Genomic DNA, 24934 nt, shown 5'->3' with positions numbered 1-24934 from the left:
GTTAATAATTATAAGGACCTCCTTCGTTCTTAAGAGGAGTTATAAGAAGAGCAGGTCTATAGATAGATCGGGTAGAGGCCGTATTTATACGCCTCGTACCCTAGTTCCTCTACGGAGGTAGGTAAGTACCCTGGGACGGTCTTCGGTCTAGTTATCTATCAGGGTAAAAGTCTTAAAACCTGGGTGGTGTCTTATAAGTGTTACGAGCTGGACAAGGCAACCAACTGTGGCACAAAGCAAAAGCTTCGATAATGATGACTCCGGCATCATTGTCCCTTGTTCTGCATTATATAGCTACGCGCCCACAGTGACAAGTTGCGGCGGGCGTAACACCACATCTCCCCTCCAAGAGGCATGTCCCTATGCCGAGGACCAATCGGACATTTCGGGTATAAGCAGGGAAACTCCAGCAGAGGTGCGGGGTAACCAGTCCTACACGTACTGCCTACGGTCGGGACGCCCTACATAGTGTGGGAGGCACAATCACACTATCGACGCAGCGTGCGGGAATTGAACCCACAACCCCTCTACGCAGGGTGGAGTCATCATTGTGTTACGGTTGGTTGCCTTGTCCAGCTCGTAACAATAAGCCTCCTCTCCTCCGAACGGATAGACGGCTCTTATATTAAGAGTATATCGATCTAGGCTACGTAAGCTAGGTTTAGTACTATTTCGTAGGCAGATGCCCGCCTGCCCATATTTACTTATATAATTTAGTTAACGTATAGGGTTTTAGAGGGCTATAATTTTTTTTTGTCTTATTCGCCGGGGTATAGTCTATCGTTTATTCTTCTTTACGGGAATATCGATGCGATTACTAGGTCGTACTTCTCTATAATCTTTCTCCCTCAGCTCGGATGGCCCGTAGCTAAGCCTTATCCCTCCTCTAGACTACCCCCTTCACCACTTTGGGTTGGATAGGGCAAGTCGCATCGAAGGCGGCGTAAGGCCCGTTACATAATGGGCATTTAAAGGGGCAGTCGCAGCCATCGTGACCCTTAGTGCCGCCGCAGGGTACCCGGTGTTAATCAGTTGTATAGGAAGGAGAGCTACACTTAAGGCATCTCTTCCTTCTAGTATACGTTCGTTCGCTATAAAAACCGCCGTAGCGGAGATATTAAGGAGACCTCTTCTCCTTTAGGAACTATAGGTTTATAAAAACGCTGGCCCCTATTAAACGGAGGCGTCTTAGTAATTACCTTACGGCTTCCGCCTTGAACTAGGCTATCACCGTGCCTAGCCTTTCGACTTCGTCCTTCCTAGAGAAGTATGCTTTTTTAGGTTTGAGTTTCGTCGAGACCTGGATCTCTTCAAGGAGCTCCTCGGTCATGATTTCCAGCTCAGTATTGGTTACCAGACAATACCTAGTGTAAAGGACGTTTACGATATAGGCTCGGATCCAGGTATTGCGTTACTCGATCGCTTATGCTTAGAGAAGGGTAGCGATCTATTCTCTATTCTCTAGCAGGACTTTTATACTATCTATTAACGAAGGTAGGAGTACTAATCCTGTCTTAATATGGTCGATCCCCTTGAGGGCTTCTCGGGCTTGGGGACTTAGCCTTTCCCGAACGAAGATGTATATATCGTAAGCTTTCTCGTTCCGAAGCGGGCTTTTAGGCGATAAACGTATAAAGACGCGTAGATCTTTTAAAGCCGCCCGGTTTGTAGCTTGTTTTGCGGCTTGTTTGGCTAGCGTTGGTTCATCCTATCTTCTGGATAGTAGCTGGCTCGCCACCGCCGCATATAAACGGACTGGGGGCGGCTGGTTCTGGGTTATGTGCGAGGGATACCCCTGGGAACTCAGGTCAGTCTCGCTAGGCCCTGTGCTAATAGCGTATATAGACCTTGCTAGACCACGTTGATGCCGGTTTGAACGCTGTTTCTCCTCCTGAAGCTCTCTCTCCAAGGATTCGATCTTCGTCAAACAGTCTTTCAAAAACTGTTCCCTCTCGGTGTCCCAACGTAGGAGGTCCTGGACAAGATTCGAAAGCTTGTTAATCTCGTCTTTAAGCTCAGAGTTGTCCTAGTAGTTGACCTGCTCAACCACTCTGACCTTTGCAGTCGGCTTCCGGACTCGTCCCGACCGCCGAGATATACCGGCGTCCCCGTGAACCGTAATCGATGGCCCTATCTAGGAAGACCGCTATAGTCGTAGAATTCAGCTCGTATGGGCTGATGTTAAGAGATGATAGTGCAGTGGGCCGTAGCCCTCTATAACCTTAACAATTACTAACAGTGGGTACCTTTCGAGGTATGTGTTCAGAAGTTCAGGATCGACTCTTGGCAACTGAGCACTCAGTGCTCCACCTAGCCGCTCAGTTCTTATCTTATCATCACCTGACCTGTTCCATAGTTCTTCCGTTTCAAGGTGACGCCTTCTGTTTCCGTGTCCTTCCTGCATACAAATGTCCTATAAAAAAAACATTAACAGCGAGAAAGAATTTTTTGAATCCAAAAACAAACAGCGCTACAATACACTTTAATAGGTTAATTAGATAGCTATATACTTATTAAAAGCCTGAAATAATATAAGTAATATAGTAATCCTATAAGTTAGTTAATTGATGATTTCTCTATGTCCTTATCTCCCGCACCCCACCCTAGATAGAACTTTTGAACCCCTGTGGCTTGTTGGACATTCGAGCCGATGCATCTACGCAGTACTGCATAGTACAGATTCGGTAAGATGGCGTTTACCGGGGGGGAGAGGGGTGAGGAGCTCAATAGTGTGGTGCCTAGGGTGGGGCTAGAATTCAACGACTCCGACGAAATCCAAGGGACGCTTGACCAAGTCAACTTGGCCGGGATCACGAGTTGGGCCTGTTATGGTTGTTTAATGCTAACAGTCCGGCAAAGACGCTGCTGGATAGGTTGCGGATTGGTAGATAACCCGCTCGCATACTTGGTCTCACGTCGTCGACTACCTACATTTCATTGTTTGTCAGTGTTCGAATTTACAAAATTCTCTTGTCAAGTAATTTGTTGGAGACAGATCATCGTGCATTTTGATACATCTTTCTTCTCTTCGTCCGGGACGGAAGTGGAACGACTCGACCCGCAACAGAGGCAGCTGTTGCAGGTGGCCTTTGAGTGCATGGAGGAGGCCGGGGCGACCTCCTGGCGCGGTACCAACATTGGATGCTATGTCGGCGTCTTCGGAGGCGACTGGCAGGACCTCAACGCCAAAGAAACACTGCACAGAGGAGGTTATCGAGCTACCTCGAACGAGGACTTTGTGCTCGGGAACCGGGTCTCCTACGAGTTTGACCTGCATGGGCCAAGGTACGCGATATGTGATGTCCCCTGATCTTCATCACGTGCAACCCAAAGACTATCGACTGACAAACCCGCTCTTTATAGCATGACCGTCAAGACCGGCTGCTCTTCGTCGTTGGTGGGCCTCGACATGGCGTGTCAGGCCATCAGAAACGGCGATTGCGATGGGGCCCTGGTTTGTGGCGCGAGCTTGATCTTTTCGCCGGCAATGATGCTTGCTCTGAGCGACCAAGGTGTCCTGTCGCCATCGGGAACATGCAAGACCTTTGATGCCTCCGCGGACGGGTACGGACGCGGCGAGGCCGTAAATGCCATCTACGTCAAGAAACTGAGCCAAGCACTCCGCGATGGGGATACCGTCCGAGCGGTCATACGTGGGACCGGTGTTAACTGCGACGGCCGAACGCACGGCATGCTGACGCCCAGCCCCACGGCTCAAGAGGCGCTGATACGTCATGTTTACGAGCAGGCCGGCATTTCGGATCTGTCCGAGACCGCAGTAGTCGAATGTCACGGCACCGGCACCGCCGTCGGTGACCGTATCGAAACCGCCGCGGTGGCCAAGTGTTTCGGGAAAGACGGCGTCACCATCACATCGGTAGATAAAAGGCCCCCCCTCCCACGCCGCCTCTGATGATAGCCCCTCTAGGCCCTATAGCTAATTCCTCATGCTGTTAGGTCAAGCCCAATGTTGGACACTCCGAGGGCGCCGCAGGCCTCACCAGCCTCATCAAGGCGATTCTAGCCATCGAGCATCGTCTGGTGCCCCCAAACATCCTATTTAAAACTCCTAACCCTACAAGTAAGTGGGATCTCCCCGGGAAACGCGCGAACTTGTGCTTAGACTCTTTCTCTCATGCAGTCCCTTTCCAGAGTGCAAACTCCACGTACCCGTCGACACCGAAGCTTGGCCCAATGACCGAGCCGAAAGAGTCAGCGTGAACTCCTTTGGCATAGGTGGTGTTAATGCCCATGTGAGTGAAAGTAAGCACAAGCGTCTGCTGGGGATGCCACTCTAATAGCTCGAGCCAAGGTCGTCGTCGAATCCCTGCATCAGTATGGCATGTGCAACCGAACCCCTGACGGCGCTTCCGGCTGCAACGGCAACGGAAGCGACATCCATAACTCTCCTAACACTATTGATGGTGATGTAACCGTAAAACAGCATCACGCCCTACTCTTCTCGGCCTACAGTCAAGCGTCACTTGAGGCATACATCGAAGCGTATAGGCAGTACCTTCTGGGATCTAGAGCTTCATTGGAGGATGTGGCATTCACCTTGGCCAACCGACGCGACCACAAAAGCCATCGGGCATATGCGGTGCTCGGACACGCTTCCGCCACCTTGGTGACATCAGTACCGGAAGCCGTCAAGCCGTCCCCGCGTGTTGGCTGGATCTTCACTGGCCAAGGCGCCCAATGGCCACAGATGGGCGTAGGGCTTCTTGACTGCAATGCAGTGTTTCAAAGAACCATCAAGAAACTAGACAAGCATCTGCGGCAAATATCGGAGCCTCCTAGTTGGACCATTGAGGGTAAGTGAGCGAGTAGGCAGGCTGGGCGTCCATCAGCCACCGTCCATCAAGTCTACTGTAACTAATGTAACGATGCAGAGGAACTACGCAAGGCAGTTGGTGGGAGCTGCGTGCACATGGCGGAATTGGGCCATCCACTGTCCATTGCCGTGCAAATCGGCCTGATCGACATCTTGAAGTCCTGGAATGTGAAGTTGGACTTCGTGGTCGGACACTCCTCCGGCGAGATGGCCGCGGCGTACGCCAGCGGGGCGATAACAGCCGAGGCAGCGATTGTCGCTGCCACTTTCCGAGGCTACAGCAGCGGTAAGGCGTCCGAAAGACGTGGCTCGATGGCAGCGATCGGCCTCGGGACGCTTGAGGTGAGACAATACATGGAGCCGGGCGTCGTCGTTGCTTGCGAAAACAGCCAATCCAGCGTGACCGTGTCCGGAGATGCCGATCTGGTTGAGAAGGTCGTGAGAAACGTCAAGGAGAAGCGACCTGGCGTCCTGGCACGCCTCCTGCGGGTCGAGAAGGCATTTCACTCACGTAAGTCGATGACGGCCCTGGCCCGTCCTAAGCCGACTGGATAATGAAAAGTCGAGACGCGCTGACGGGATGGAATAGATCATATGCTCGAGTATGGGCCTCTGTATGAGGAGCATTTACTGCCCGTCGTGCGGGCCCTGTCTCCCGCGATACCGTTCTACTCGTCCGTTACAGGGGGGAGGCTTACCGGCGACGGATGTCTCGGGCCGGCGTATTGGCGGCAGAACATGGAAAACCCCGTTCTCTTCAACACCGCCCTCCGAGCGGCGCTGGGCGACCAAGACGGGCGGGTCGTCATTATCGAGGTTGGACCTCACCCGGCACTTAAGGGACCAGTGGGCCAGATACTGAGAGACTTGGATCGGATGGAGGACGTGCACGTGGCAACCCTCCTGAGGGACAAGGACTGCGAGGAAAGTCTCCTTCACTCGGCAGGAAAGCTCTACCAGCAGAACGTGGCCATGTACATTACTGCCATCTGTACTGGAGGCCGGCAGGTGGCGAACCTTCCGCGATACTCATGGACACACGAGAACGTCTATTGGGCAGAGCCTCGCGTGGCACGAGATTGGAGATTCCGCAAATTTGCCCATCACGAACTGCTTGGGTCCCGGGTTGCCGAGGTTGCCAGCGAGCCATGCTGGAGAAACAAGCTCGCTTTGGAGGACGTTCGTTGGCTGTCGGGTCATGTCTTTAATGGGCAAGTCGTGTTCCCCGGCGCAGGCTATATCTGCATGGTCGGCGAGGCCATCCGACAGTTGGACGGCGGTGAACGGAACTTCAGCCTCAGCAACGTCACCATGACGGCCGGTCTGGTCCTCACCTACGGTACTGTGGCGGAGCTCGTGACAAGTCTCACCCCAACCACCGCGGAATCAACCGACGAGGCCACCTGCCATTCGTTCAGCATCAGCTCGTTTGACGGCACACGGTGGGTAAGACACTGCGCCGGCGAGGCGAGGCTGTTGAGGGATGAGTCTGTCACACTGGCTCTCGACGCACCCGAACCGAGCATTCAACTGCCTCGCAAAGTGGACGAAAGTGACTGGTACGTCGTATTTAACCGCGTCGGCTTCAACTACACCGGTCTGTTCCGAGGACTCCGTAAGATCTCAGCCGCAACAGAAGACATGAGAGCAGTCGCAACTATCTCGACGCAAAAGACGGCCAAGGCTAAGGGGTACGCAATCCATCCCGCCATCATAGACCAGTGCTTCCACCTTTTCACGGTCGCGGCCTATCGAGGCCTGGGTAGGGACTATGGAAACATTGCCGTGCCAACCTTTATCGAGGAAATAACTATCGTACCAACCACCGGCGATGACCTGCGCGCAATCGCGACTGTCAACAGGCTAGAGCGCGGGTCGTTCGCCGGGGACCTGACAACCCACACAACCGGCGGACAGACGGCCGTCCGCCTGAAGGGCCTCAGGACGACGGCGCTCGCAAGCAGCGACGCCGCAGGCGAAGACGCCCGCCTCGTTACACGGTTGGAGTGGAGACCTCACGTCGACTTTGTCCAGCTGGACGACACCATGCGTCCCAGGACGGGCTCCCCGGAGGAGTGGGCGCTACTGGAGGAGCTCATGCTCCTCTATATCATTGATCACCGGGAATCAATCAAGCCGTCCGGCGAGGCACCACCCCATCTTTTGAAATTTCTGACGTGGGCACAAGACCATATCGACCAATACAGGACTGGGTCCAACCCGTTCGTCGCTAAGGAGCTTCGACTCTGGGCGTGGGACAGTGAGCAGAGACTCAAGAGAATAGAAGAGCTTGCGGCACGAGTATCGGCGTCCGAATTCGCACCGTTCTCCGAGGCGATCTACCGCTTGTTCAAGGCTGCCGACAGTATCTTCAACGGCGAGACCAACCCACTGCATGTCCTCCTCGAGGACGGCGTGCTTACTCAGTTCTATAACGTCGTCGACGTTCTCGACTACTCGCAGCTGATCCGGGCGGTCGCACATACGAACCCTCGAATGAGGATCCTTGAGGTCGGTGCCGGCACCGGCGGGACAACTGCCAAAGTGCTGCAGGCGCTTAGGTCGCCGTACGAAGAGCGCTTGTATGGCAGCTACACCTACACCGACATCTCCAGCGGCTTCATGCCTGCTGCCAAGGAGCGCTTCGCCGGCGCCCCGAACATGCAGTACGCCGTACTTGACATAAGCCAGGATCCTGTCCAGCAGGGATTCGAGCTGGGCAACTACGACCTCATTATAGGAACAAATGTGGGCATAGCTCCCCCTCTCCCTACTCCCTTTTTGCGACACATGCAGACACGAGTCCGAAGCCTCTACTGACTGTCAATGTCCCCAAGGTCGTTCATGCTACGCCAAGCCTACAGGTTACTCTCGGTCATCTCAGAAGCCTCCTCAACCCTGCAGGCCGGTTATTCTTGCAAGAGCTCTGCCCAGGCGAGTACAATCCGTGCTTCGAGCAACACGTTCTCGAGACGTGCTAACAGTAGAAGCAGATGCCAAATTCATCAACTACGTCATGGTAAGCCAAGGCCAGCAGCACCAACCTGAGTCGGATCTTTCGGCTGGTCTAACCTTGTTCTCCACGCTAACTTGACGCCATCTCCTAGGGCTTTCTCCCCGGCTGGTGGCTTGGAATGCAAGACGGTCGCGCCAGCGAACCGTACGTATCGCCAGACCGATGGGCAAAGGAGCTGATCGCCGCGGGGTTCAAGGAACCAGATGCTATTCACCTCGATGGAATTGCCCCGTACCACTCGAGCGCGGGCATCATCGCAGCGCCCGCCCTCAGCGATAACAAGCCCTCGAGGGTGACCGTGATGTGCTATAAGCCCCAGGGGCCTTATGTCCAGGAGACAAAGAAGAGTCTCGAGCGACTGGGCATAGCAGCCGACATTTGCGTCTTTGGCGAGGCCTTGATCAGTCAGCAGGACTTGATATCCGTACTTGACTTGGAAGAGCCCATGGTACACCAATTCTCGAAGAAAACGTTCAATACGCTCATTGGATATCTTCAAGCACTTGAAGGGAGGATGATCTGGGCCACGCCATCGTCGCAAGTTGGCTGCCAAGACCCTAGAAGTACTATGATACTGGGACTCGCTAGAACAGCTCGAAGTGAGCTCTCGGCCAAGTTATTCACAGTCGAGATAGACGACAGGACTCTGACATCTACCGCGACCGATCTTCTCGCAAGGCTTCTTGTGCGGGCTCGGTCAAGCCAGTCATATTCCGAATCAATGGACCCGGACTGGGAGTACGCGATTGTTGACGGGAAGGTGCTCGTTCCTCGGCTTCACTGGCAGACAATGTTGGATGCTTTCGCAAATGGCTGTTCCGACGAGGAGCATTCGTGGAAGCAGTTGACCCTCAAGACACCGGGGCTATTGAATACCATGCTATGGAGCGACAAGAAACCCCAGCATCCGGGCTCAGGCGAGGTGCTGGTGAGAACTGAGGCCATAGGCTTGAACTTCAGGGTTTTTCTACCCCCTGTCACTCTCGAAAGTCCGCGCCATACTGACGCCCGTTACAGGATGTCCTGATTTCCCTCGGTGTTCTCGAGCATAGTACGCGGGGTATTGGTACGGAGGCTTGCGGTGTGATCGCAGGCATCGGCCCCGGAGTTCACGATTACTCCATTGGAGACAGGGTAATTCACCTCTCAAGCGGGTGCTTCGCATCACACATAGTGCTGCCCCAAAATTCGTGTGTCCGCATCGACGACTCCATAACCCCCGAGCAAGGAGCTGCATTACCCTCTGTTTACGCAACCGCGATGATGGCGCTTGTTGATAGAGTGGGCCTGAAACAGGGACAGGTAAGGCCACACTACCAACTTTTCTCTCAAAAGGCCGAGCTCCGCTAACTCTTTGATGTTGCTTGAACGGTAGACGATTCTCATTCATTCCGCCTGCGGTGGTGTCGGCTTAGCAGCCATTCAAATTGCGCAGATGATTGGTGCCGAGGTCCGTATTCATCCCCCATCAGCTCCCTTTTCTCTTCCCTTTCTTCCTTCCATTCTTCTTTTACTTGTTCAACTTTCTCCCGTGTTCTGCGTGTTTTATACTTTCCGATCAAGTCTCCCACCTCCTGTCTCTCATCTTCTAACATCAACAAAGATATATTGCACCGTTGGGAGCGAGGACAAGGTTCAGTATCTTGTCGAGAATCACAACATCCCAGGCTCGCATATTTTTAGTTCTCGTGACGCGTCGTTCTTAGGCGATGTCATGAGTGCAACCGGCAACAGAGGCGTAGATGTTGTGCTCAATTCTCTGTCTGGAGATCTCCTTCGCGCGATCTTGGAAGTGCGTGGCGGACTTCGGGACCATACTTGAGATTGGAAAACGCGACTTCCGCCGACGATCGAAGCTTTCCATGGAGCTTTTCGAGGCCAATCGTACCTTTGTTGGCTTTGACTTATGGCAGATCTTCCACACTCATCCCGAGCAAGCTGCCGAGTAAGTAATCCCGAAGCTGGAACCTAGGCACATCGTCTCCAACATATTCACATCTGTCTAGGGCCTTACAACGCTGTGTGAGCTGGATTCGGTCGGGTTTATTTCGGCCTATTGTCATAGCCGAGACTTTTGAGGCTGGAGAGGTGCAGGACGCTTTTAAGTTCATGAAGCCTGGGCGTCACATTGGCAAAATCATTATCAGAATGCCGTATGATCACAGTGCTATACAAAGCACCAGGATCAAGCCTGCGCCCGTTTTGCGCCCCGATCGCAGCTATCTGCTGATAGGCGGTCTTGGGGGCCTGGGTAGGGCTGTTTCTACCTGGATGGTTGAGCAGGGCGCCCGTCACCTCATCTTCCTGTCACGATCCGCCAAAGCCGGCCCTGGCCTTCGAGACTTCCTGGAGGAGCTAGCCTCCCAGGGTTGCGAGTCTCAGCTGGTAGCAGGAAGTGTCTGCAACGTCAAAGATGTGGAGAGGGCTGTCCAGACAGCGGCACGGCCGATCGCCGGCGTCATCAATTTAGCCATGGTTTTGAAGGTAACAAACACCGTGCCCCCCCTTCGCTCCGTCAATTTTTCTTTCTCTCCTACTTCATTACTTTCTCGAAGTATGACTATTAATCCTCCCCATCATTTGCAGGATGTTTCACTCAGCCAGATGAGTTTCGCAGACTGGACGACGGCTGTGCTTCCCAAGGTACAGGGAACGTGGAATCTGCACAATGCATTACCCTCTGACTTGGACTTTTTCATCCTGTGTTCTTCGTATAGTGGCATCGTCGGGCAATGGGGCGAAGCCAACTACGCTGCCGCGAACACGTTCCTCGACGCATTTGTGCAGTACCGACGTGGCAACAACCTGGCCGCGTGCGTAATTGATATCGGCGTGATGGGGGAGGTTGGATTCGTCTCGAAACACCAGGACACCCTGGACATTTTCCAGAAGTCCGGGATGCACATCTTGAAGGAATGGGACCTCCTTGACGCCTTGAACCTCGCCATCCGCAGATCGAAGCCACAGCGCATGGAAGCACTCGGCGATTCTTGTTTCATTGATCCCGGTCAGATAATCCTTGGCTTCCTCACGACGCTACCCATCTCGTCTCCTTATAACCACGTCGTCTGGAAGCGAGACCCTCGTGCGAGCGTCTACCACAACGTCGAAGATTCTGCCGAGGCCTTTGAGGAGGCATCCTCTGAGGAAAACAGCATCGAAACCCTTCTGCGGTCGGCTGCTACACGACCGGTCGTCCTGGAAGAGGAAGGCACTACCTCCATCATTGCCAGAGCAATTACACTGGCCATGGCAACCTTTCTGATCAAGGAAAAGGACAGCATCAAAGTCGAATACTCTCCTGACGCTGTTGGTGTGGACTCTCTTGTTGCAATGGAACTTCGGAACTGGGTCAACCAGAAATTTGGTGTTGAGGCCAACGCCATGACTATCATTCGAAGCCAGTCATTCTTAAGTCTGGGAGATTACATTCGATTAGCACTCATAGAGCGCTTCCGATCTGGAACCAAGTCGCTATGTAGTTCATCATGGGAATTGATATTTGGCTCTCGACAAGGCGAGAACGCTCTGATGCAAGGGAAAGAAGACACAAACAAACAGGGTTCATCTCAGTCGGTGGGCACTCACAGTGTCATTCTAGTGATATGTGAAGCCTCACTACACCGATGTCTAACTATACACAGTCAGTCCAGTGAAATGTTTGTTAAAGGACGCTCCCAATAAGACATATAACTGCCCACAACAGAGAACCGGTCGCGTCTTCACCGAAACCCGTCTCTTCGCCGGCATAGACGGGTGCTCTGGTGACTTTGTCGCCCTCGATGGCTAGCATCCTTTCTCTACGGAGCTGGTCCTGGGCCACTTTGGCGGCATTCAGGTCTTGCTTCGACAAGATGAGTGGTGTATGCTATTGAGAAAGTTTTCGGGTCTCGCACTTCCATCATTGATGTTACACTCGGTACATGTACTGGCAAATTCACACTCATCCAGCGAATCGAGTAGTCTTTGGAGACTCGGGGAGTCTTTGATTACACACTACCCATTGCGCAAGCTAGCAATAGCGTCGTGGAAAGTGTACCGAAAGTCTAACTTGTCTGACTGCCACGCCATGCCAGGAGCAAAACGCTCCTAAGCTCCTTAAACTCAATCTTTCGCCAACTTCAATCCAAACTGCCCATAGAGCTGCATCCTTCTTCGCTTCCTCTGCGCTCTTATGTAAGAGCTTGATGTCAATTGTTAACGATGTTGTTAAACGCCGAAGAAGCTCGCTGGGAGCTCTTTCCATAGGCTGGACCACTAATGTATTAACTGTATGTCCCCATGGCACAAATAGGGCCAAAAGCACAACCGCTGATCTGTCTATATCGAGTAGTTATGAATTATCTTGCCATCAATACATCAAACTTACCTCTGGAAGAAAACCTCTTCTGTTCCAGATGGATCGTGCAAACTTTAATGCCCTCACTGCGCCGCCACCCAATCCTTAACAGCACCTTAGCAGGGCCTTTCGGAGCTTATACACGCCTGCGATGGCCTCGTAGTCAGCTGCGGGTGGCACCGCCGACGCCGCCACAGGGAGTCGAAGTAGACTGAGATTGGACCTTGCCGGATATCGATGACTTACTAACAGCTATCAAATGCTTGAAGTAAAGTTGGATCTCTTCGGGGAAGAACTTGGCAGTGGTCGTGGAAAACATGCTGGATGGGACCAATTTCTTTGCGGAACTCTTCTATGAGTTCATTACATGCAGATTTTGTCCCAGATGCAACCTGGTGTGCTTCCAGCTTAATATTGATCATATTATTCAACATGTCACTAACGCGGCCACTGTATGTAGTGATCGCCTCGAAGACCGGCTGGTACGCCAACTAGTTGCATTTACGCTATGCCCCCTAAGTGTAGGACGCATTTGAAGAAGAATTTTGAGCACTACTGCAATAAGACGACGCAGTTCCGGAAGCACGGGAAGAAAGCTTATGTCGCTGGGTACATCCACGGATTCTGTACTAAGAAAGGTGCTTTTCCTTCTGACTGCCCTTGAAGTTGTCCTAAGTTTATGCTGCTGGCTGGAATTATCAAGATCGACTCGGCGGCCGGTGAACTAGGGGGCCAGGCACCGCCCCGTGACCCTTTTGCCACGCCATCGAAGGGAAATACAGCTGACCAGGGGAAAGGGGGTTTCTTTTAACCTCCTCGCATAGATACCTGCAGACGGCAAGGACTGGAGCCAAGCACCCGTCAAAGTTAGGTACGTAGGTATTAACGTCCGACACCCACATTTGGGCACCCCAAAAATGCCTCACCACCATGACTACCCCTCACCGTCAACTTTACATCTCTTAACCAATATTACCTCACTCGCTACGAAACTTCTTATAGAGCTTCTTTGGTCTTACATGATTCAATAAACCGAAGACGACATTAACCAGGCTCTTGAGGTCATCGCGAACGGTCAACCTATCTGTTGGAATCACAGGGGATTCGATATACCGTATACGGTAACATGGGTGACGGAGGGGATAATACTGTTGTTGTTATTATCCTTATTCTGCGTGAAGAGGGGGAAAAGCTATCTAGGGGCTGGTGGCCGAGGTGGGGTTGATATCAGGGTTGAGATCCTCCCTTTCGGCCGTAGCTATCCCGGATCCGAATCGGCACGACCGGCCGAACCGCGCTAGCGATATTCCATTCCGACACTATCAAAACAGCATCACGAGGATGGATTGTCCCACGGTCAACTCTTCAGCATCGAATCCGAGGCTCCCAACCTCTTGGGAAGAGCCGGGTTCAATCATTTTCAAGGATCAATCCATCAATCAAGGTCCAGAGAAGCAGAGCGATCGATTCCCAGCGTGCCAATGGAGCCTCAGCTAATACGACCAGGCCATGGTTCACTGGTTCAGATACCTCGCCATACCTGAGATCAAGGCGATCAAAGCAGTCAACCAATACAATGTGGATGAGACAGGGCATAGGATCCAATGGACTAGTTCTGGGACCAGCGGAGACTCGCTCTGTTCCAAAGAAACAGCCTGGGTCACGTGCTTATACATCTCTCATCGAGTGTATCTCTACAACAGGCAGGGCACTACCTCCACTCGTGATCTGTAAGGTGAAGAGTGTCCAACAACAGTGGTTTCCTCTCAAGTTAACTACATATGAGTCGTGAAAGTTCCCAGCAACAGAAAATGGGTGGACGTCAGACTCTACGGCTGTTGAGTGGCTAGAGAAGGTGTTCATCCCATCGACTGCCCAGAGGAACCCAGAAGAGGAGGTTATTCATCCTGGACGGTCATGGTACCCACGCGACAACAGCGTTTATGCATCTTTGCTTTAATAGTCACATACACTTGCTATTCCTACCACCACATACTTCCCACGTGCTTCAACCTCTCGATCGGTCGGTCTTTGTGTTGGATCTCTGAGCAGTCGGCAGAAAAGGTGGATCTGGAAGGCGGTATGGGCACTTACAAACGACCCCTTACATACCACTTCTGAGAGGCCGTGGGCTCTGCCCACAACCTCCTCCTTCCACCTCAAGACGCAGCAATAATAGACCATTATTGACACTTCGTTCCAACCGTACGGTTGCCCTGCTGACGTGTATACCAACACTTTGGGCAACTCAAGACAGCATACAAGAATTGACTCGGGTATCATAGCCAATGTGACTGTAGTACCGTTACTGGTAAGAGGAAATTCCTCCTCTGCTATCACCTTGCTCGTCAGGCTGGCCTGACGAGTAAAAACATCGTCAGTGGTTGGTAGTGGACTGGTCTATGGCCAGTCAATATAGCTAGACCCCTCATGAGCCCCTTGCTGCTTGAGAATACAGCAACCCCAGCCAAGCAGACGAATCAGCTTGCTGGGGGTAGTGCTAGCGAGAAATGGGCAACAGAGTCATCAGCAGTGCCATGGTCAACTCCCAGGAGGAGGGATGACCTTCAGGATCGACTCAGCTTATTCAGCTAGCTAGACAATAATATCAGTACTCAACGTCTATTGTTTCGCAAGGTCCAGAAGGGCTTTAACGAGTAGGCCTACCAACTGGCAGTAGCTCAGCGAAGGATCAAGGCATTGGAAGCAGAAGCAGAGGCCAACAGGGTGAAGAAGAGGAGGAAGGTAAAGATGAGCCCCAATTCAAAGTTTGCCAATTTTGAGGCCATACGACAAGCTTAGCTCGAGGCGGGGGGAATTGACAATAGCTTAGATGAATCTAGCCGATCATTCCAGCGAGCCTGAAGACCCTGGTGACGATGGAAGTTGTATTGTAGTTGCATGAGAAGTGGCGGAATAATAAGGCGAAGTTGATGCATCGAAAAATGCAATGCCATTTTTGCGGTGCCCAAATGTGAGTGGTGCCCACAAGTGGATGTCGGACGTTATCACTTTTCTCAGTAGCAGTTATATCTGACCTTAGTCTCTCAATAATTCGAGACCATCACTACTGTGGCTGACCTGTTCTCGGCCGGTACCCTGCAGTACATCGGTCTGTTCTCTTTTTTTTTTTTTTTTTTCTATAGCTCCGGATTGACCATAGATACCACTCGATCTCTTCCGCGGCCTCTCCCGGGCTTCCTTGGGCTGGTCAATCACCAACCCACAGCGTGGATCCATACGGGCCCTATCACCCAGTCTGGCCTCTCCGTGTACAAAGAGGGATGCCCCAGGCATGACCAACAGAAGTCAGGGGCACGGCGCCGCGGGGCGCCACATCCCTGAGGACCCTTTGGGTTTCGGCTCATAACATGCAGTCGGTGTTGAGTAATTGGATGTTGACGATGGCCTAGTGGGAAAGGCCAAGTGTTCCTAAGCGCAAGGTTTTCTACTGCTGCTCGCCGCCCACGTGGCGCCTACGCGGCGCCTACGCAGCTACTTAGCTGAGCTTCCTGAGCACCTACTCAATACTATGGCACCCCTACGGTTGAATGAGCTGGGCCCAGCCCATAACTGGGACCATAACAAGGGGCAAGGGAGCTACAGGGCCAAATGTCTCTAGATGCAGAGGCTCGAATGTCCAACAAGCCCCAGGGGTTCAAAAGTTCCATCTAGGGTGGGGTGCGGGAGATAAGGAATGGAGAAATCATCAATTACCTTAGTTATTAGAAAAGTAGTTTCCCCACCCCGGCCTTTTGCACTTGTAGCTCCAACACGACGTTGCATTTAACATCTTGATGGGTTGTCAAAGAAGCAGAGGTTCCACTACAAAAGTTTACGTCTTTAAGCATACACCACAGTAAGAGTGGAGTTCGGGAGTCACTAAGCCTAGGGTTCCGGTTATCATGCTACCCCCCCCCTCCCCCCCCCCCCCCCGCTAGCTCACTTGACGTACCAGGGGTGCGGACCCATTCTCGAAATGAAAGGTGTGTTTCTAAAACTTCCCTGGCTTCTTGTTGCGGCCCCCCAGCACCTGCCAGCTGAGTGTAACTCCATATTTAAAGTACACGGAGCGGAGCGACTCGAAATGAAGCAAGTGTTGTCATAAACCTCACCCACTCCCCCAAGCTCACTCACCCAATGAAATTCATCAATCAAGTGCTGACCATACCGGGTTTGAAGATTGTAAGGATAATTTGACAGAGGTGGAACCCCGGACAGCGCCTGTGCCACAGCTGACTCCATAGCAACACCTTCCTATGAAGAAATCAGTTCCGTTCCAACTGATATTGCGTCACTTCAATACACGTATATCATTTGTCCGCTTAAGTGTAGTGGCCCAGGCTTATCATCGTCGTCGCCTACGCCGACTTGGCCGGCGTCGCTGCCATACTGCTAATGGGTCCTGCTGCAAAGAACTTTCGTCGAGCATGCGGCCGCAGTACCGAAGTACTTGACCACAGTCCGACCATTGGTCGAGCAGACGAGTAATAGTTGACCAGTCGTTCAAGACCACGCCATCCCGCCTGGTATAGAAACCCCTCCGTCGACTCACCTATTCCCAGCGTGTTGTTCACCGTTAGGGTAGCATGGAAACGGTGTTCCCGCACACCGTCGGTCGTTGCCGCAACCGCCCACCGGCGCTGCCTGCATTTGTAGCAGGGCGGCGTGACTACATACATGTGGCGCAATTTGCAAAGCACTGTTGGGCTCTGACTGGTTCAATGCCTCGGTCCTCACGGACATACCCCCAGAAGTCGTGCCCGAGAGTTATTAGTCAGCGTGCTGGACAATATATTCGCTGAGCGGCCACGTCCGCAACGTTTTTGCTCCCTGTATGGACAAGCTTAGTCCGCGCGGCGTTCAGAGGCTGTCATCCTTGCAACATCATTGCCACCTCACTCTCGCTTCGCCGTGATGGTGGGGTGACGAGACGAGCACGACCAACGTCATGCGGCTACAAGTCCTCAACTACGAGCGTCTAAAGGCCGGGGACAATGGCGAGATAGAGAAGCTCGGCCGAGCATCTCGCAGTGCTGGCGTTTTCTTTTTGGATCTGCGAGGTCCGAGTACGGAGAAGGTCTTGGCAGACCTGCAGCCCATTGTCCACGCCCAGCGCAGGTTCTTTGCACAAGAGTCGAAAATGAAGTTGGGGTACGCGAGCAACCTGGAGAACCATGGGTGAGTACGTCCTCGTGTGTTTTGGGTCCATCCTCTTCAATCAATACCCGATCCAAGGGGGCAAAGACTAACCAATTCCCCGCAGGTACGATTGTTCAGACGAGACTTGCGTCCAAAGGCTGAAGGTTAGTTAGTTGGCAACTTGACATTTCTCATCAGAATCAACTTATCCGGGAACTCCGGCTCCTACGCCCGTCTGTCAGGGTGAACGAAATTAACCTGTCCGTCTCACAGTTGTCCCGCAGCGAGCAAATCCGGGGCACACTTGATTTGCCGGCGGATTTACGGACTGTCGAAGCCAAAATCGAGAACGTGGCCTCGTCTGTGGACACCGTTCTCAGAGACCTGTCGACACTACTGTGCGAGTCCCTTGATCCTCCTGTCTTAACGTCGTCTTTTAACAATGCCGAAGGTCCTGGACTGAGCAACATGTGTCTGGGTTTGGCAACTACACCGGCTGGGACATCACTCATGGATTCTCATTTAGATGAGGATCTACTAACCATTACATTCTATGACGAGCCGTTTCTCGAAGTACTCGAGCCCCTAACCGGAGAGTGGAAAGTGGTTGAGGTTCTGGAAAACATGCCCATCGTCAACGTCGGCGACAGTTTCCAGCAACTCTCAAACAATCGTCTGCATGCGCCGCTCCATCGCGTCAAACAACCAGACGAAGAAATCAACCTTATTATGTATGATCTATGTCAGGGTGGACAAAACTAAACAGTCAATCGTATTGTGTACCTCATTCCGATCTGTATGGCCTAATATTGGATGGACTATCCCAGGCTGGAGTTGATAACAAGCCTACTCGACGGACTACAGAATTTCAATAGAGGATTGAACCTCACCATGGTTTATTCTACCTTGAGGTGGTGGATAAGATCCTGTCGTGACCCTGAGTTGTTGCGGGTAGCTCTTCTGCGTAGGTGCAGCTGTCTCATACGAGGATTGAGTTTCTGATAAGCCCGTGTCCGAACTTGTAAAGGAGAATAAAGGTGCACAACAATGAAAGCTAAGGCCCTCTTCAATTGAGCCTTTTTGGTAGTTGCCTTTTGTTGGTATCCCTATCACAGGGATGTTGGTTCGAACCGTAGGGTCCTGTGGGTGACGAAGTATCAATATCTCTGTATTGACTGATTCTGCGTAAGGAGTAGAAGGGAGATTCCAACCGGAGGTTGGGTGGGTAGTCGAGGTCTAAGTATCCCATTGACTGCTGCAAGACGCCATGCGGGGTACGGCTAATAAGGGCTTGTGGTTTCATATACTCTATCCAATGATAAGCTAGGATTTCCGGTACTTCTATTCTCTAGTTATCTTGGTTATGCCAGAGGTACCAGCAATCTCTGTTGATACAAAGCGGTACATTGCAGTCTAAGCAGCCCTTTCTTGTGTATCTAGGCCGTGGCTGCGCAAGGCTATTTCCAGATATCTCGGATGAGGCAGTTCGGCGAGATAATGCGCCTTTACTGCTGCAATAAGAGCACCGCGAATTAACCTTTCTCGATCCCTTTGTATGGTGTTGCCAAGGAATAGAGGTATTCCTTTTATCTTTAGCTTGCCCAGGCCGAGGTCTAGCAGGAAGTCCCAAGCAATTGCCTGCCAGCCCCCTCGCCGGATAGGGTGGCCCCATTGATAATAGGATCTCATCTGGTCACTAACATCAACGCCGTTCATCTTATGGTTATACTCGTCTATTGGTGCCGGCACTGGCAGGTTCTTCCGGACGTCGGCGCCGAAGACTTTCCGGGTAGCCCGCTTTGCAGCAGTATCTCCGGTTGGCCGGCGCCGGCTCCGAATAATATCCTGGCCTTCCCGGAAGACTGTTGTCAAGAAGAGTACAATAGCATTTTCTTTCCAGGTGAACTGGTTAACCTAGAAGAACTGATTAGTATAGAGATATCCTTAGAAGGTAGTCTATAACACTATACCTCCCCATCTAAAGTAGGGATATAATGTATCTTGCCCCAAGGGATATCCTGTCCTTCAGTTGCTTTCTCGGCAATATGGATCTTATCTATGCCGCTATCTTTCCGGCAGGTGCCAGAAGCTCCGACTTGCTGCTTCCGGAGAGCCCGGAAGAGCCGGACAGAAGAAAAGAGGTTATCTAAAAAGACGTGGTAGATTGCAGCCGGAAGTAGGGCAACTAGGGTCGTTACAACCCGTTGCGTCGGCGTTAAAAGGGCCTGCTTTGCCGCCTCGTCATCCGGCGCTGGCCGGGCCTGTGGGACTAGCCCGTACGGGCCCTTTCCGTGGATATGCCAGAGCCACCGGAGACAGTAGCCTGATTGGGCAAGAATCCATATCTTGAAGCCGGTCGGGATCGGCTTAGTCGGGATTGTTGTTGTCTCAAGGGACCGGCCTGTGAATCGGACCATAGCCTCGTCAACGGTAAGGTCAGAGCCGGCCGTATAGAAGGAGTCCCCGGTATCCTGGATATGGGCCGACCACCCGTTAACCTTCCGATACGTATCCGGTATTGAATTATCCTGGGGCCGGCGTCGGCACCGGCCATGGCTAGACTGACTAGGGAACTCAGAAGTATCGAATATCCGCAGCTGCCGGGATAGTCTTTGGTAACGGTCACGGGATATAAACCGGGTAAATAGATGAATAGGGTCCTCTTTCTCTTGCTGAGTTGCCCAGTATCTTGATAGTTCATACTCCTTATGGATCCCTATATAAATACGGATTCCTAAGAAGAGGTATACCTCTTCTATAGAGGTCTTTTTCCACTTATACACTCTTGAGTGTCTAGGCTGAGGGCCCTCCTTAGATATCGGCGCTGCATTTGTCCACCGGACCCACTGCTCAACAAGGCTCCGGGGAACGTATCGGAGGAAAAGGTTAATCGGCGTTTCCGGTAAGTCCCGTATTTGCCGGTCCCGGGCCGGTATATCAAAGGGTATAAAGGAGCCGGGCAAGCCAGGCTCAGCCGGAGGCTCATGGAGCCGGACTGTGCTATTATCGCACTTCTCCGGGGTGCAGTCGGCAGTACAGCCGACTTCAAGGTCTTCGGGAAGGAGCTTAACAAATATACAGCTCCGTATAGAGGTATCGGTAGTTACAGAGGCATCGGAAGCATCAGAATCACTAGAAGACATCGTAACATTGGTTGAAATGATGGTTTTGGTAGTGATAGTAGGTAAAAAAACATAGGGGTAAATGATGTTTCGCCTTGTACCGATTGAAGTGCGGGGTAAAAATGGGCGCTTTTGTGGACCACCCGTTTTTTGGCGTCTTGCAGCAGTCAATGGGATACTGACAGAATTCGGAATTGTACCGTTGCGCCATATACAAAAGAGAGATCCCTCTACTGCATTTAGGTAGTTGTGGGTACATATAGTTTCCGTCAGATACCCCCTCGAGGTGGCCCATGCTCTGCCCCTACTCGCGGCCGAATTGGACTTCCAATCCGACACCTTTCTTAAAAGCTTCTAGCAAGTATAGTCTACATCGCAGTTTACTCTTAGTGATGATCGCGACCGTGCCATGTTGACCTTGCAATTCAGGCACCGTATCCAGAAACATCAGTTTGAGGTTTAGGCAACATCGGAACGGGACCCAACGAGCCAGGCTGCTATCGACACCAAAGCGGCGACGACAACCATCAGGGTCAGTGCTTGTCCTGCCGCAGACCGAACCTGTCCATTGAGGAAGACCAGTCGCTGGACCAGCCGCGTGTCGTCAGTCTCGGTCCGGGAACATTCGCCAGAATGGAGTGCCAGAGTTTCAGCAAACTCCTGAATCTAAGTAGCGTCAGCCCCTTGCTCAAGAACATGCCAGAAAGTCTATGTGACTAATACCCACCTGTTGGCATACAGCGGTGATTTTCAAGAAATTGGGGTCCGCGGGGTCGTTCTTTTGTTGAATCCGGTGGACATAACGACAAAATACCTCACCAACCTTCCTGAGATCCTGACTGGACTCGACCATCAGCTGAAAAGCGTCCCCCTTGGTGATTTTGACGTTCTTCGCGAAGATGTCCGGGTTGCGGAAGCATAACTCCAGAGTGGCCATGGCCATGGATTGGGGAATGGCGCAGAAATTGAATACGCTCTGCTCGCGTAGGTTGACAAGATACGACAAGCAATCCTCCGCATGCCCCAGAGCATTCAAAACCATCTCGGAGCTGCAGTTCAGCGCACACTCGAGGTTTTCGGGTTTGAACAGGTCCTCAAAGTTATCGACATGCTTGGACCAGATCTCCCTGGGCCAGAAGCGACGACCGTCGTCGTGATCCTCACGAACATCGCGAATGATGTTGTTTTTCTGAAGCGCGAGGCCCATCGACTTGTAAAGCTGAGAATGTTTGATCAAGTTTGCCTCGCCCAACCCGGCCTCGACAAAGAGGTGGGTGAGACCCTCACCGACCACGCCAGCCACATACCAGCAATACAGGTCAAACTCCGCGACGGTATTCACGCCGGCGTCGCCAGAATCTGCCTTTCGCGCAAAGTCAGCCATGCCATTTCCCATTTGGTTCGTGATGTCCTTGATAATGGCCTGGTAGACAGGCTTCATGTTCCTGAACTCGGCGATGACGATGTCAAACTGCACCAACAGCTGGCGGTCCTTCTCCTCCGGTCGATTGCCGATAAAGGTCCAACCATCTTGCTCCAGGCGATCTTTGAACTCTCGGAGGAGTGGCTCCTTTTCCTTGAGGGGGATCGAAGTATCATCCTCGATGGTATCGAGGCCACGTAGTATCAGGTAGAAGACACAAACGGGCATAAGGAGCTCAGGATGCAGCTCCTTGACCACGCGGCTAAAGCTGCGACTGGTCTTATGCAGAAACTCGAAACAGGCTTTAGCTGTTACAGACTCACGCTCCACGATCCTCTGATGAACCGGACCGTGTCGTAGTCTCCTGCCAGAGACGAGGACGATGGTCAGCAATCTTTGCTGGCTGATAATGTGATGCCGATAGCATCATAGTTCTCGGACCCACCATTGGAGAATCAGTAGCAGCTGGTTCGGATGGAGCGCAAAATAGAGAGCATCAGATGCGAGGCCCATGGTGTATGACAAGTGGAAGCAAGATTTGACCAGGTAATACACCAGTGTTTAGGCCCGGGAATTGTAAGGATAATGCAGAAGGTTGTATGTGCTCGAGAGTACTGACGAGCGCAAAATAGCCGACCCAAGGTAGACTGGATAACACGCACCAATTCCGGGAGCAGCGATGGTGTGTCGAACTGAGGAGATGGAATGGAATCGATTGGCTTGGTATTGTTACAGATAAGGGTGGCAAGAAGAAACGACGAGCCTGTAGTCGCAGGTAAAGGGACAATGTGTATCTAGCAATAGTTATAGGGCGACGGCTCTCCACGCCATATACCCTTCGGGAGGTCGGCCGCAAGGGCGGCTGCGCTCTTGCCGCCACGGCGAAAAAAAAAAAAAAAAAAAAAAAAAAAAAAAAGGGACAATGACAAGAATCGAGCAAGAGGAACGAACACACTTGCCTTCACAGCCACAGAGAATGGAGCGGACTGGACATGGAGGGAGGTACTCCGGAAGGTTGGAAGGATAGTTGACGGCAATCCGGTCCGCTTTTCGCGCGGCGTGCGCCATTTCATTTTTACCCAGCTACATAGCGTGGTTTTCGATGGGACGGATGGGACGGTGGTTCGGAAGCCGGTGAGAGGGGCCGGAAGGGGCTGGGGCAGGGAGTGTTGAGTAGCCCTGTATGGACCCCTCAGACACTTCACTAGTGTACTGCGGTATCAGGCCAAAGTCTTAGCCCCTGTATGGGTATCTGTGGGGCTGGACCCTCTCCAGACCGCACCCCTAGACTAACCCCGATTGGGCGTATACGCTATACGCGCAGCCCTACGCCGCCTAGGCTTCCGACGATATATCGCCCGCCGCAAGCCCCCTATTACCGAAGCTAACAGACAAAAACGCCTCGCCTGGGCTCTCGAGGACGTCAACTGGACCGTCGACCAGTGGCGTCGGATCCTTTGGTCAGACGAGACCTGGATTACTGGCGGCCACCACCGGAAGCAGTACGTTACCCGCAGGCCTGGGGAAGAATGGGATCCCACCTGTATTGTCGAGCGGCATATCAAGAAGGGCGGCTGGATGTTCTGGGGATGCTTCCACGGGTGCCGCAAGGGCCCTGGGGCCTTCTGGGAGAAGGATTGGGGCTATATTGACGCTGCCAGCTACCAACAACACATCGTGCCCGCCATCAACAACTGGCTTGAACAATGCCGCCAGATATACGGCGAGAACCTCATTCTTATGCAAGACGGCGCCCCAGGTCACTCTGCCCGAAGTAAGAGGGAGGACCAGGTTGACTGGCCATCCTATCGCCCGACCTCAACCCTATTGAGTCCTGCTGGAACTGAATGAAGGACCACATCGAGGATGCCCACGGCCTGGTCGAGAAGCCTAGTTATCCCCAACTGCGACGATGGGTTAAAGAGGCGTGGGATGCCCTGCCGGAAGAGTACCTCGAAGAGCTTATTTGCAGCATGCCAGCGCGTTGCCAGGCAGTTATCGATGCCAATGGGATGCATACGAAGTACTGAGATAGCAATACAAATCTTCCATTTTCGACGTTCAGCTATTTTTCTGCCGGATTCGCTGCCTTTCGCCGTCATTACAGCCCGAAATTTCATTGGTTAGTGCCCCCTTGCCACATCCCCCTGCCTGCGAAGAAGTACACGCCCAGGGGTTTAAACTTACCCATAACACCATTAGTAATTAGTGCACGGATATGCCCGCCTGGCGCGACAAACGCCTCAGTGGGGACCATGCTCCATTTACCTAGGCACCTAGGTACCTATCGTAAACGAAGTCAAGGTGACTGACTGCCTTGGCCCAAGGGTAAGGTTCAGGGCCGAAGTCCTGGTCAGCAGCGGTCGGCAACGGGCCCCACAATGTTAGTCGCGACTAAACGCTATACCAACGTATCCCATCGAGTGCTGCAAGGCGACAGTACATTGAGATGCGGGGGAGCAGCCAATCGGGCCACTTCGGGCCCCTTTTTCCAACCAACCAACGTAATTGATAATAGATACTTCCAATTACTAGAGATTCTGCGTATGAAATCGGTACCAGCAATCTTCTGAGTTACAGAGAGCTACATCGCACTCGAGGCAGCCCATCCTCGTGTACTTCCGCCGCTGCGGTTGGGTATGGATATTACCACTAATTTCGCCCAGCGCAGTCCTCGCTTTTACTTGCGATATCGTACTACAACCCACGCAAGCAGAATTGGCATTTCTGTGCCCTCGTACGTGTAATTGCCACGGTACTGCCTCGTTCCTTTTGTCTGTTGCCCTCCTTGGACGTCCCCGTCGACGACCTTCTGCCAATGGTCCAAACCTCTGAATTAGGTGGGCAGAAAGCAGTCTACGCCATTCATACTGGTTCTGAACCCGGGGCCACTCAGGATCTCCCCATTGTTGAAGACGAAAGGTATTAATAATAATGACTTCGAGGAGAAAGTTCCAGGCAATTGCCTGCCAACTGCCCCGCCTCACGGGCCGGCTGAAGTCGTAATAGGACCGCATTCGTCCACTTAACCCACCGGCCGACGAGGCTGGCCGGCACG

General features: G+C 52.4%; 3 protein-coding genes across 3 annotated transcripts; 2 read left to right on the top strand and 1 right to left on the bottom strand.

Moving 5' to 3' along the window:
- Nucleotides 1-2689: 2689 nt before the first annotated feature.
- BDP81DRAFT_485855 (polyketide synthase) lies at nt 2690-11640 on the top strand (the record flags this gene model as incomplete). Its single annotated transcript, XM_060595180.1, has 18 exons — nt 2690-2794; nt 2996-3285; nt 3364-3877; nt 3958-4081; nt 4153-4253; nt 4313-4814; nt 4893-5345; nt 5424-7582; nt 7672-7768; nt 7828-7853; nt 7942-8811; nt 8868-9152; nt 9226-9300; nt 9454-9588; nt 9620-9795; nt 9857-10334; nt 10437-11328; nt 11495-11640. 18 exons carry the CDS (start codon nt 2690-2692, stop codon nt 11638-11640), a joined length of 7428 nt encoding a protein of 2475 aa, XP_060437888.1.
- A 5500-nt stretch (nt 11641-17140) lies between these two features.
- Nucleotides 17141-18093, top strand: BDP81DRAFT_466477 (uncharacterized protein; the record flags this gene model as incomplete). Its single annotated transcript, XM_060594397.1, has 3 exons — nt 17141-17370; nt 17456-17495; nt 17605-18093. The coding sequence occupies 3 exons, from the start codon at nt 17141-17143 to the stop codon at nt 18091-18093; spliced, it is 759 nt and encodes a 252-aa protein (XP_060437887.1).
- Nucleotides 18094-20732: 2639 nt separating this feature from the next.
- BDP81DRAFT_442736 (putative farnesyl-diphosphate farnesyltransferase) lies at nt 20733-22718 on the bottom strand. Its single transcript, XM_060591690.1, has 4 exons — nt 22323-22718; nt 21195-22241; nt 20883-21123; nt 20733-20814 (listed from the first exon to the last, which is right to left on the bottom strand). The coding sequence occupies exons 1-3, from the start codon at nt 22387-22389 to the stop codon at nt 20987-20989; spliced, it is 1251 nt and encodes a 416-aa protein (XP_060437886.1). The 5' UTR covers nt 22390-22718; the 3' UTR covers nt 20733-20814; nt 20883-20986.
- Between the last annotated feature and the right edge of the window lie 2216 nt (nt 22719-24934).

The sequence above is a fragment of the Colletotrichum phormii genome (genome assembly GCF_030913505.1).
Source record: "Colletotrichum phormii strain CBS 102054 chromosome Unknown BDP81scaffold_42, whole genome shotgun sequence".
Classification (NCBI taxonomy): Eukaryota; Fungi; Ascomycota; class Sordariomycetes; order Glomerellales; family Glomerellaceae; genus Colletotrichum; species Colletotrichum phormii.
The sequence above is the reverse complement of the archived record's forward strand: the minus strand, read 5'-3'. Positions and strand labels throughout refer to the sequence as shown.

Excerpts from the sequence above, each read along its gene's own strand:
- BDP81DRAFT_442736 (XM_060591690.1), bottom strand. The coding sequence starts at position 22,389 with ATGGGCCTCGCATCTGATGCTCTCTATTTTGCGCTCCATCCGAACCAG. Across the intron at positions 22,242-22,322 it reads GCTGCTACTGATTCTCCAAT|GGAGACTACGACACGGTCCG; the intron begins GGTGGGTCCGAG and ends TCGTCTCTGGCA. Across the intron at positions 21,124-21,194 it reads CAATTTCTTGAAAATCACCG|TTAGATTCAGGAGTTTGCTG; the intron begins CTGTATGCCAAC and ends GGCTGACGCTAC.